Source organism: Uloborus diversus, chromosome 6, assembly GCF_026930045.1.
Source record: "Uloborus diversus isolate 005 chromosome 6, Udiv.v.3.1, whole genome shotgun sequence".
NCBI classification, from domain to species: domain Eukaryota; kingdom Metazoa; phylum Arthropoda; class Arachnida; order Araneae; family Uloboridae; genus Uloborus; species Uloborus diversus.
The window spans coordinates 161,301,933-161,314,875 of record NC_072736.1 but is presented as its reverse complement, the minus strand read 5'-3'; the positions used below and the strand labels follow the sequence as shown (position 1 = coordinate 161,314,875).

The 12,943-nt window shown below is 32.7% G+C and overlaps 1 protein-coding gene across 1 annotated transcript in view; it reads right to left on the bottom strand.

The window, feature by feature from the left end:
- Positions 1 to 2,593: 2,593 nt before the first annotated feature.
- The window catches only part of LOC129224087 (L-sorbose 1-dehydrogenase-like), a 62,094-nt gene continuing 51,744 nt past the window's right edge, over positions 2,594 to 12,943 (bottom strand). Inside the window, exons 11-12 of the mRNA XM_054858491.1 lie at positions 5,822 to 6,041; positions 2,594 to 3,422 (exon numbers count right to left, since the gene is read on the bottom strand). Coding sequence (XP_054714466.1) covers positions 3,227 to 3,422; positions 5,822 to 6,041 — 416 coding nt within the window. The 3' untranslated portion in view covers positions 2,594 to 3,226. The remainder of the gene's footprint in view (positions 3,423 to 5,821; positions 6,042 to 12,943) is intronic.

The following is a 12,943-nucleotide window of genomic DNA, read 5'->3' as shown; positions in this document are numbered from 1 at the left end:
TACTAAAATTTCATTTTCGTTTTTCTATCCTATGTTTAAAATGATATATAATAGAAAAATAGTTTAACTATTCAAAAACTATTATGTTTTTAATTTGTATTTATTACTAAGATATATTTTTAGTGAAATTTTTGCTTGATAACTTACCTTTCAAGCATCTCGAAATTCGCACCTTCAGATGAATGAAAATAATCGAAAAGTACCAACAAGGAAATTAGTGGATTTAAATATAACACCAATTTTTGATGCTGATACTGCTCGATATTTCCTTCGACTTCTTCTCGTACATATTCTGGCGTGGCATGGAAAAGCATACATGAAAAATAGAATATTTTTATTTGCAAAATGAGTCAAATAAAATACCATTAAAAACCGGTTGACTTTATCATGGAATAATATACCTGATGGAGAGTACCGCATACCAATTTACTGTGTTTAAAAACAGAATCATTGACATACACGTGAAGAATTTTTTGCTCAGATGATGTATACCCCCCTCCCCCCCCCCCCCCGGTGATTTCCGCATTTTTCTCTCATTGGAATAGCAACATAGATTTTTAGTGCATAAGCATTATACTTAGGCTAAACATATCAATCAGTTCGTTTTACCCGAAATGTTTTTACAAGAAACTTGCAATAATCTCAAATAAGTTGTTGGATGAGATCCTAAGGAAATAAATAATTTATATTTTATATTATAAATGAAATCCCGAAAGGAGTAATGAATGTTTCCAGATTTCTAAGTAATCAAGAAAACTTACTCTTGTCAAAATTATATTTTCAAAGATTAACAATCTGCTATGCCTTTTCGCAAAAAATATAACAGCAAGAAATACTTTTATTTGGCATTTAACGTTTTAATGATTTTCAAGAATACAACGCGTTAGAGCAAAAACAGTAACTTTATAATAGTTCTATAAATTCTAAATCAGCTACCATCGGAATTTTATCAAATGCATATTAACAAGAAAAATACATTTGTATTTTAACATGTACAAAGATATTCAACAATACTTACATGTGACCAGCGGTGCTAAATTTAAGTGTCTCCATTGCATCTGGATACAAGTAATCCAATAGCCTTTATTTTAAACTAGTGACACCCGCACGGCTTCGCCCGTAATAGAAAAAATTAAAGGTCTTTTGGTTCGCTTGTATATTTACAAATAATGTATGGTGAATTTTCTCGCCAATTGGCTTGTACCGACGTTACGGTTCCACGCTATGATAATTTCGTATCTCGCCAATTTGCTTGTGCCCATGTTACGGTTCCACGTTATGATGATTTCGTAATTTATGATAGTATTTTTCTTAAAATTGGAATAAAAAAAGAACCACATCGAATTTTCGAAAAATCGCTTCGAGGTGCACACCCCCATGCTACATACTAACTTTGTGCCAAATTTCATGAAAATCGGCCGAACGGTTTAGGCGCTATGCGCGTCACAGACATCCTACAGATATCCTACAGACATCCTACAGACATCCAGACATCCTCCGGACAGAGAGACTTTCTGCTTTATTATTAGTAAAGATAAAGATGGATAACACGGGATCCTAAAACTATTCTCACGGCTAGAACGCACAATGTGACTAACGAATAGAATTGTTCGAAGTATTGAGCAAAATAATACACCGCAATAATATTCTAATACTGACTCAGTAAAACCCACATCAAATCATCAGGGCGATCAAAACACATCTGCCAGTCTAAAAATGGCGCGAACATTTTTCCAAACCTACAAAGCTCAAAGGCGTATAAACAATTTCGACATAACGAGTATATTACTCTCCAGACATGAAATAGCAAGCTATCTATTTTGTCTACAGCATCCGAGTTGTTATTCTAAATATGCTTTTAATTAGCAAAATGTAACAGTGCGATTAATAAGCACTATCAATAAGGGATGTTTATCATGACTTGAAGACTAATCAAAGCAAAGTACAGCAGAGCGGCAACCGTAGAAATGGAAAAATTCCGTTTTCGTCGGGATGTTTACGTTGTTGTAAGGAAAAAATACGTTTTGAAGCATTACGGAAATATTCTGTTAAAATCAGATAGAAAACTACCTGAACTTTCAGGTTTTTTTTAACAGTGTAGCCCATTGCATTAATGATGATGTACAGTCTGACCACCGATCAGATGGAAAGACAAACATCCTGTTTACAGGCGGAAATGGATGCATCTATTAGTTTTCAGGGATGCCAGCGGGGGGGGGGGGGGTTTGCAGATGTATGTTAGCCTCTAAATTAAGCAGAGTCACATTCAAATGAGCGGAACACGCGCATCAATTTTTACTTTTCCCTCTCATTCAGATAGACTCGTCTTAACTGGACGTTTGCCAATTCCATTTCATTCATGGGCAGACCGTATGTACTTTCGAACATTAATGGATAAATAATTTTATGACATAATTCTTAAAATATGTTATTGTAACTGATATAATGTCTTAAAATAAAAATACCTCACTGATACTTTTTAACGGGTAAGTGTTTCTATGTGCTTTGATATCGCATATTCTTATTTTGTCGTTGCACATTGTCTTACACAGTATGTTTATGTTTTTACATGCAGGTTAATGAAACAAACAACTACAGAATTAAAAAAAGTTTAATGGAGTTTTTTACATTAAACTATTTCACAAACAATAAAAACAATTAAAAAAACAATAAAAAATGGATATGTTTAATTTCAATCGAATTGAGCTCTTTATACTTACTATTTCACAGATGGTAAGCAAACAATTTGGAAATTGTACTTGCGGTTTAGTAGGAGCTCTTCACTTTTTTTAGTTCACAAATAATAAGAAACAAGCAATTGGGTAAGTTCAATTTCGCTTCAATTGAGTTCTTTGCATATACTAGTTCTTAAATAAAAAACAAACAGTTCAATTTTACTTTAACTGAACTCTTATATTTGATATTTAGCAAATAATAACCAAACAATTGGGTAATCTTAATTGAGCTTTAATTGAACTTTTTGCACTTACTAGTTCACAATTATAAACAAACAATTTTGTAAGTTTAATTTCGCCTTAATAGAACTTTTTATATATATTAGCTCACAAATAACAAACCAACAATTTAGCTTTTTTTATATATAATTGTGTTGAATATAAAATTCTAAAAGATTAGAAAATTTTTAAAAAATTACAAAAATAAATAATTTTCGAACATCTTGTGAAAATTTGTACCTTATACGAAGGAAAGAACATCATCAAGAATTTCAAGCATAAAATAAGACATTATTGGCGATATCATTGTTGGCGGTGTTATTTGGCGAACTTGTACAGACAATGCTTTGCTTAATGATGTCTGAGGCCTTCTCGCCAATCATAATAATTGGCGCATTGGTGTTGCCTGACGTAATCGTTGGCATAACAGAACCATCGACCACTCTTAAGCCATCAATTCCTTTGACCCTGTAGAAATAAAAGCAAGAGCTTATTTTTATAGAAAAGTTCTTGTTCTGTTCAGAAGTATGCTCTGAACAAAATACTTTGAAAATTACGAAAAATATTAACCTCTCGTTTATGTAGATATGTGCTCGCTGCGAAGGAGTGTCATTTCACTGCTTGGTTTTTAAAAATAAAAATAATTATTTGAAAAAAAAAAAACAAAGTAATATTGATTTAATATCTTTTTAAAACAATTTTTTACATAAAAAAATAATTATTAATTTTAAATAAGTGAAATAGAAAAAATTTCAAGCAAAAGAAGAACTACAAATATATTGTAACCATAGAAATTAAATTTGTTTTTATAATTTTAACGAAGATCGATTCAAAATAAATAAAACAATTATGAAAATAACTAGCAAAAGTACCCGGCGTTGCCTGGGTCAGTAATGATTGTGAGAAACAATCGCTACTTTCTTTCGTTTTCTGTGTTAACTGAAAGAACTCAAAACACATAGCTTTGACGTGATTAAAAATCGAGCTTCTTCCTTACCCATAAAAGTAAAATAGCAATAACTATAAAGAACGAAATAGTGTTCTTTTATAAATGAAAAAACGACATTTAAGCATATAAAAATTTGAAGAATTTCCAAAATATGAACTAACAAAAACAAAGATCACTAAAAAAACCGTGCGCTTTATTTATTTAATTAAATAGTACACACACACACACACACAAAAAGTTCTCTACTATGTTTCTCTAAGTGTGCAAAAAGTAGAGTTTCCAAATATTTAAATGATTTTAAATTCATGTCTGCTCCAGAGAAGCCTTGATTCAAAATTTTCTTTATGATTACTATTAATATTGCTGCTGTAAGGCAACAATTTTTTTGTATCAATGGGTTTTATATTTAATCATTTGATGGGGTAATGATATGAAATTTACTGTTTTCCATCATAACTTTCTTAAACTAAGTTGTTTAGAAATAAATTATTGCCTATGTTGCTCCCTGATAATGTAGCTATCTATGGTGAAAAAATGGTTAAAATCGGTCCTGTAGTTTTGCAGTTTACCCCGGACATACGTACAGAAGTAGGCATTTATGTATATAGATACAAAAATATTCTTAAAATTTAATAAATAAATAAAAATAAAATAAATAATAATAAAAAAAAAAAAAAATTAAACGCACTCCGTTCGTATGACTCTGCCGGTGCTCATGGTCAGACAGTAAATAAATACTGCTTTTTATATCGGTTTCTTTAGAAAAATACCTTTCACCGTTGAAAATTTTGACTTTTAAGCAACCTTAACATTTTTCATTTCTAAGATCTTCGAATGTGGGGATCAGATCTTGGATTTTGTGGTCTCTTTATCTTGTTATCCAATGAGGAGAGAGAAAATAAAGCCAGCACTGTTGGCATTTATTTTTCTAAGTTCGTCAATTTCATTTTGCATTTCTGTTATGCGTATACTGTACTCAAAAAATCTATCAGAATTAATCTTTTCATATAAAAGTTGTTTCAAGTGAACAATCTTAATATATGTAGCAAAATCAGAAAATGAAATTGATTTATTGAATTGAACAGTATTAAAATCATTGACAATTTTAAGTGCTATTTCAATACATATTGTAACGGATTCGGTGCGACTTCCACTTTCTTGAAATGAAAACACAGTTCTTGATAAAAGCACAGGAAATTTATTTACACTATGTACAGGAAAGATCGTCAACAACTGCTAAATTATTCATCAGCAATTAAGCAATTATCACACAACACCGTAAACTCAACGTTTACACACGTATTTACTTCCAAATACGAAAACAACACAGCGAAATGCCTCGCTATAAACAGAGCAAAAATGCTCTCAGTTCGAAATATCAATCGAAACTAACTGTTTATCCATCGCTAACGGCTTAAATACACCGAAAAGAAATCTCTCAAATATTCCAGAAAATGCTACAACGTTCTACAACTACACTTCCATTGATAAAATCAGTGAATGAAATAAGAAAAAAAAGAATAGGGGGTTGTATACTTTAGCCATATGTTAAGGGGTTGTATATTCATAACGGGAAACTATTTACAGGTTACGTTACTACAATAATTACTATTTACAGGATTTGTAACAATATATTTAAATAATCTTCGCTAAGCTCATTAGCGCGACATCTTTCCTGTATATCATTAATATTAAAATTCTCTCTTTCCAAAATTGGACCAAGAATTTAAATGGGACTGATTCCCCGGTTCAGGAAGCAGCCGTTGTGTCATTGGCTAAAGGCGGAGCCGACATATTGCCTTGAAAAAGGCAGTTCTACTCAGGAGCGCAATATTGCATGCCCGTAGTCAATGAATATCAAATCCAGAATGTTTATTTCTAATAGTTCAGTCATATGATAAGTTGAAAGCGTCATTACCTCAACTCTGGATCCAGGACTGTGGTCGGATCTGATGGATCTCCCATCTTTGCCGTACCCACAGGATGGAAGATTGTTGTTATCACGGACTGCGCTTGGCATCTGAAGTATTCGGGATCATTTCCAGCGTACTGTTCGCAGCCGGGGAAAAGGGTTTGGATGCGGGTCACGATGTTGCCCAACGGTGGTGTTGTACCGACTCGCAAGCACGTTAACATAGCTAAATTCAATGAGATTTGTGTTAGTTGTTGAGCATTTTGAAGTAATAACTATGTACAGGGTGTTCCGTTTTAACCTGCAAGAACTTTATTTTCGCAACCGTTAGTCCTAGATGCGTTCTTCCAATTGCAAAAATGTTCAAAATTAGATGTGGAGTTAAGATATTGAAAGTTTGAAATGAAAATGAAAATAAGTCAAAAAATACTAAATTTAATTTTTTATGCGGCCCCAGGTCCCCTAACCTATATTTAGGGAAATAATCTCATTGGAAAACAATTTCAACACAAAAATTTGAAATTAGTACGACCAATATTTACCGAGATATGAAACGCTGCGTTTTGTGACTTACACCACTTTTCACTCGCCGTCAATAACACCTTTTGGGGGAAAATATAGCTATTAACAAGTGTTTAAAATTACATGTGTGCATAGAGTGTGGTTTTCAGATTGTTTGAGGTTTTGTAGTGTGTTTTTGCGTATTACGGCATAACATTTGCATTTATTTATGAATAGCAATGAAAAATATAAATACTTTGTTTTTCTTACTTTGACGACCTGTCATTCTTCTGAAATGGCGATAAGTTTCATCTCATCTTCTGTATGGTCGCTTAAAATTTTGAACTGGAATATCTTCTTCAGTTTTGGTCGCACAAATGTCAAGTTTTTTGTGTCAGTAATAGTTTTCAATGGCGATTATTTCTCTAAATATTAGTTAGGGGACCTAGATTCCGCATAAAAAATAAATTTTGTATTTTTTGACTCATTTTTGTTTTTGCTTCAAACTTTCAATATCTTAACCCTGCATCTGATTTTGAACATTTTAGCAATTGGAAGTATACATCTAGGACTAACGGTTGCGAAAATAAAGGTCTTGCAGGTTAAAACGGAACACCCTGTATATAGCGAAGTAGTATTAATTTCCTCGGAGAAACTTTGCCCCCTCCCCTCTTGGGGAAAAAAAAACACTTGTTTTTGACAAATTAAAATTTTTGCAATCAGTGTGATTACAGCATATCATTTTATCAACAATTTGAAGGAAAAAAGAGAAACAAACAATTTGTTTTTATTTTGTTAGTAAAATGTATTTATTTTGATATGCTTTCATTTTCACTTTTTTTTTTGGTCTTTCTTTCACACAGTGAAGGGAGTGTTGTAATCAAGGAAAAATATCCGTCTAATTTCGGCCTAAATTTCAATTTTGCTCATCTTTGAGTAAATGTTGAGCTGCTTTTTTGGGCCACCAGGACGTGCATATGTACCTAATAGCCCAGTGGTTGGGTAGTTGAATACGGAAGTAATTGGTGGAAAGCTGGAAATTGTTTTAATTTATGCCGTATGGGTCTGTAATGACCATACTAAGTTTTCCCCCTTCTACTAAGTGAGCTTTCGCCACAGCGTCCAAATTAGTGCCAAAAAACACCTGTTTTTTCATTAGTGTTACAATATCTCAAAAATGGCTCTTAAAACGACCAAAAATACATGCAGGTTTCTTGTAGAGCACAAAATACTGAACAAAATGAGTACCTACAACCTGCATTTTTGTTAAATATTAAGCTCACAACTCTATTTCAAAAATTGGCTTAAATTACTAATTAAGCGCTTAAAGCCAGAACGCACCTCGTTCCTACGCTCCCTAACGTAAAAAAATGGCAGGAAAACTTTATTATGTTTATTATTGTAATAGAAATATATCGTAGGTGGAATAAAAGTATGAATGAGAAGGAAGGAAGTTGAAAGTAAGGAGGGAGGGGGGGAAACGCGTATCCAGGTTAATTATGCTAACCCCTTCCCACTCCCACCGGCTCTCCCTTTCTCCACTGAAATACCTTCGTTCCCTCCCTTCCGTCCACTCACCCCTTTCTTAGAGGCCGAATAAACCTTTTTATGCTGAAATTTCTCCCATTCGCTAAAAATTCCGGAGGGTGGTTTCTTACAATCGAAATTTTAATGCATTTCCAATGGGAAACTATTATACAATATATTTAACAACACGGCTTTTATATCTAAGTAATTCTTAAAAGTAATTCTTCTAAGAAATTAAAAATAGTATAAAAGAAAATAAGTTCAGAAATACAAAATTCGCTTCTCAGAGTATGTATGATGAAATTATACTCGAAACAGTATTCATATATCACTCATAAAAAGTAATCTTCTTTTTATCTAACTATTGACGATAAATAAACAGTCAGACTTATTTCAATGAACACTCAATTTTTGCATTCTAGTAGTGCAAAATGAAATATTGATCAAATTAACACACAGATAAGAGTAATTAAAAAGGTACTAGACACGTAATTGTAGAAAATATATTTAATTACGAAAACGTGAGGTACAAAGGGCAACATTCCAGATTTCAAAACAGCTCTTATTTTCTTATGTAACAGCTTCTGACACACACCATTACTGCCATAAGAGAGCAAGAATGGTCTGTACAAAACGCAAAGGACATTATGGTCACTAAGCACTTCCAACGCTGCAAAAATCATTTTTAGGGAAACCAGGTGTTATATCTGTTTTGTGATTCTTGATGAACTGCAGATGAACACTCTATGAGTTATTAAAAAGCAATTCCTACCTGTGTATAAGCCTGTGTTCTATATGAGATGTTTCGTCCTTGCCTCAAGCTAAAAAATAAATGTATAACCGGAAGTCGCTAATTCCCCTCAATGTTACCATTTCTAAGAAAAAATCTTAATTCACTCTACAAGCCTGGCACACCAAATTTTCTGTTATCTCGACGCTTGCAGTCAAGTTCGTCGATAATTTAGGATCTGTTACCAATTATTCAGGATAAGATTTTCGATTGCATATTGCAGCTGGAAAGTTTACTAGAGTTTTATTTCATAATTGCACATTGCAAACATCGTTTTAAGAATAAAATAGATCGTATCTTCAGTTTTTGATTTCAGATACATGAAATTTGATTAAATTTATTTCAGTTATTGTATCACACAGCAAACTTATGGGGATTTTTCAAAATGATATAGCATGTAAGCAGGCAACAATGAACTTTCATTTTCAATATTAAGAATTTTGAATTCCTTCTTGCTAAATTATTTTGCAAGAACAGTTAAATATTCTGAGTTAAATATTCTGGCTATTATGTACATTAAAAAAAAAAGAACATTACTGTATCTGAATGATAGGTTTTAAATGATTTCGAGGAAAATCCACGAAGAATTTATAAAAGATTATAACAAACTTAACGGTAAATATGTCGTCCCCCGCTTTTTTATTTTTTTTTAAATGGTTATTGTGTCAAAACGAATCGTTAATTATTGAGAGGGTGATATAATTAAACAACTTCTTAGCCATAAAAGCTGTTTTTTTAAATATATTGTATAATAGTTTCCCATTGTAAATGCATTAAAACTTCGATTTTAAGAAACCACCCTCCGGAATTTTTAGCAAATGGGAGAAATATCAGCATAAAAAGGTTTATTCGGCCTCTAAGAAAGGGGTGAGTGGACGGAAGGGAGGGAACGAAGGTATTTCAGTGGAGAAAGGGAGAGCCGGTGGGAGTGGGAAGGGGTTAGCATAATTAACCTGGATACGCGTTTCCCCCCCTCCCTCCTTACTTTCAACTTCCTTCCTTCTCATTCGTACCTTTATTCCACCTACGATATATTTCTATTACAATAATGAACATAATAAAGTTTTCCTGCCATTTTTTTACGTTAGGGAGCGTAGGAACGAGGTGCGTTCTGGCTTTAAGCGCTTAATTAGTAATTTAAGCCAATTTTTGAAATAGAGTTGTGAGCTTAATATTTAACAAAAATGCAGGTTGTAGGTACTCATTTTGTTCAGTATTTTGTGCTCTACAAGAAACCTGCATGTATTTTTGGTCGTTTTAAGAGCCATTTTTGAGATATTTTAACACTAATGAAAAAACAGGTGTTTTTTGGCACTAATTTGGACGCTGTGGCGAAAGCTCACTTAGTAGAAGGGGGAAAACTTAGTATGGTCATTACAGACCCATACGGCATAAATTAAAACAATTTCCAGCTTTCCACCAATTACTTCCGTATTCGACCTTTTTTCACTCCCCAACCACTGGCCTATAAGGACGCATGGACAATCGAAGTGATCATTTTGACTACCAATCAGTTAAATATCACGAGTTTTCTCGTGACGTTTGTATGCGCGTATGTATGTAGTACGTGTATCTGTATATGAATGTATCTTTCATAACTCAAAAACGCTAATGCGTTAGAAGGTTGAAATTATGTATGTGGAACACTGAGTAAGGTGTAATTGTTCACCTCTCCTTTTGGTTGCATTCGAATATTTCAAAAAGCGTCGTCTATACCTTTTGGTGCTTATTTCACTGCAGACACTTAGCGATCTATAGCCAAGTTTTCGGCCTCCATTTTTTTTGTCGGCAATTTGAAGATTTCTCGCCAAGTTGGTGCAAACCTATTTTTTCTAACCTGGTTTAATTTGGCTTTATTGGCGATATTTGACGAAATATCCATTCAATCATGCAAAAATTGTCGATAATGAATCTCTGTAACACACTTTTTTGTATTGATTCGCGACAAACTATTGTTTTAACTATTTAGAGTATTTTCTGACTCACTCTTCGACACTAATAATTATATTGTATTTTTGTTCTTTGTACACTGTAAAAAAAATCCGGAAACGTTTCTGAGTATATCGTGCAGCTGCGGTTCATGAAATTTTCAAAAACGTTTCTGAGTATTTAGGAATTCTCTTTCTGTAATTTCCAGAAATGTTTCTGAGTATTTCGGAATCCTCTTTCTGTAATTTCCAGAAATGTTTCTGAGTATTTCGGAATCCTCTTTCTGTAATTTTCAGAAATGTTTCTGAGTATTTCTGAATCCTCTCTCCGTAATTTCCAGAAATGTTTCTGAGTATTTCGGAATCCTCTCTCCGTAATTTCCAGAAATGTTTCTGAGTATTCTGTGCAGCTGTGGTTCATGAAAGTTTCGAAAACGTTTCCGAGTATTTCGGAATTCCCAAACAATTTTCAAAAACGTTTCCGAGAATTTCGGAATATTTTTTCCGTGAGTTTTTCTAAAATATCATTCTTTACTATACTATTGCATACCATATCAGTTTCAATTCTTTCATATATAAGAGCAATGAAACAAGCAATTTTAGAATCATTCGTGGATTTTTCTTTTTTTTCTTTCTGATTTTCTAATGACAAATAGCATGGTTAACAGCATAACATATGCGCAGTTATAAATTTTTGAAAATTTATGAAATAATATAGTAGTTTCATTCTTAATCACAAAATCGTCAGCGGAGGGGAGGGGGGTACTTTCTCAAAAGAGGGATTGTTTGTTAAACAATCTTAAACTTCACTTTTTCTCTCAATATTTTCAAGACAAAATTATCAACATATTGTATTTTTAATGCAGAACTTAAAAACATATCTTGTATCAAACTTGATAGCTTTTATTTTCGAATAAAATTTGACAGAACTTACATACCCTTCGCGTTCCGGAATTCGTTCACCTCAAGTCAATTTCTCTGGCGCACAAAGTGTACCGAAAAGTACCAACAGAGAAATTGGTGAATTTAAATATGACACCAAGTCCTCCTGCTGGAACCATTCGGGTTGATTCTTCTGTTCTTGCCCTTTTCCAGTTCATCACAAATATAAAAACTTAATCAAAATAGGTTACTGATTTAATTTTTACAATGTGCGCAAAATGCATTATATATTTTATTTATTAAAACATTGAATTCTGTTGCATGATTATTCCATTTCATATATACGAGAATCTCCCTCACACCATAAGAGTGATGGTGCACCCATAAAATGCTATAAAGCGCCCCCCCCCCTTAAAATAAGCAATCCCTGAAAATGTCAATGGCAGTCTGCGTGGTGAACGCCCCTCGTCTTCTCCCCATATGTACAATGTATATTAATAACATAGTGTTTAAAAAATGATCACTTTTAAAACAATGACATGAAATAATATTACTTTTTATTTCGGCATAAATGCAGCTGTTCCATTTTTGCCACTGACTCATTCCTCCTGACTGTCCTACATTAAACTAGTATATCCACGAAATAAATGTTATTTACCGAACAACTAATGTCAAGGAATTTTTTATTGTCAACCACATTTAACAAAATGAATAAGCACATGAATTAATTGCATAACTATGTTGCTTACTAATTGATAACTGGGTCATTTTCTAATGGTATAAATATTTTTTAAATGAATGAATAAATTATAATAAAAAAAGGTAAATAATGCTGGCACATTTTTTGTGAAGCATATTACAATACTAGAAAACATTTGCATTACCATATTTTTAATGAATTAAACAATTGATTTTTTGTCTTTTTGAACCAAAATGTATGTACATCCAAGTATTTCGAAATAACTTTTCTGTGATTGCTTCTCAAATATAAATCTTTTTTTTTTTTTTTTTTTTTTTGCGTAATTAATCAGTTTCAGTTAGTTACAACAAATAGTACACCGCGCACATAGGCATGTAGGATAACTTTAAATTAATTCGATAAACCCAAAAGCAGTTGCAATTGGATCCTCATCAAATGCAAATCAACAAAAATATAAATGTATATAACAACATGTTTTAAAATATTCATTAATACTTACAAGTGAACATGAGCGGAAGAAAATCTAAGTACCTCCATTACAACTGGATAAGTAATCCAAAGGGTTTCGTTTCATTAAGTATAAAAACGGGTGTTGAAACTATTCACGCTTGAGCACACAATATATATCTAATTATAGTTGCACTGGAAATTGTAAAGAAGCAAATGGTTATTAACTAACTTAATAGCTGCGTACATCGTCTAAAAAATCAAGGGCAGTCCAAAATGCAAAGGCGTAAAATTAGTTTCGACACATTTTACTACTCTCTAGACATGAAATGACAAGCAATCCAATGCTAAAC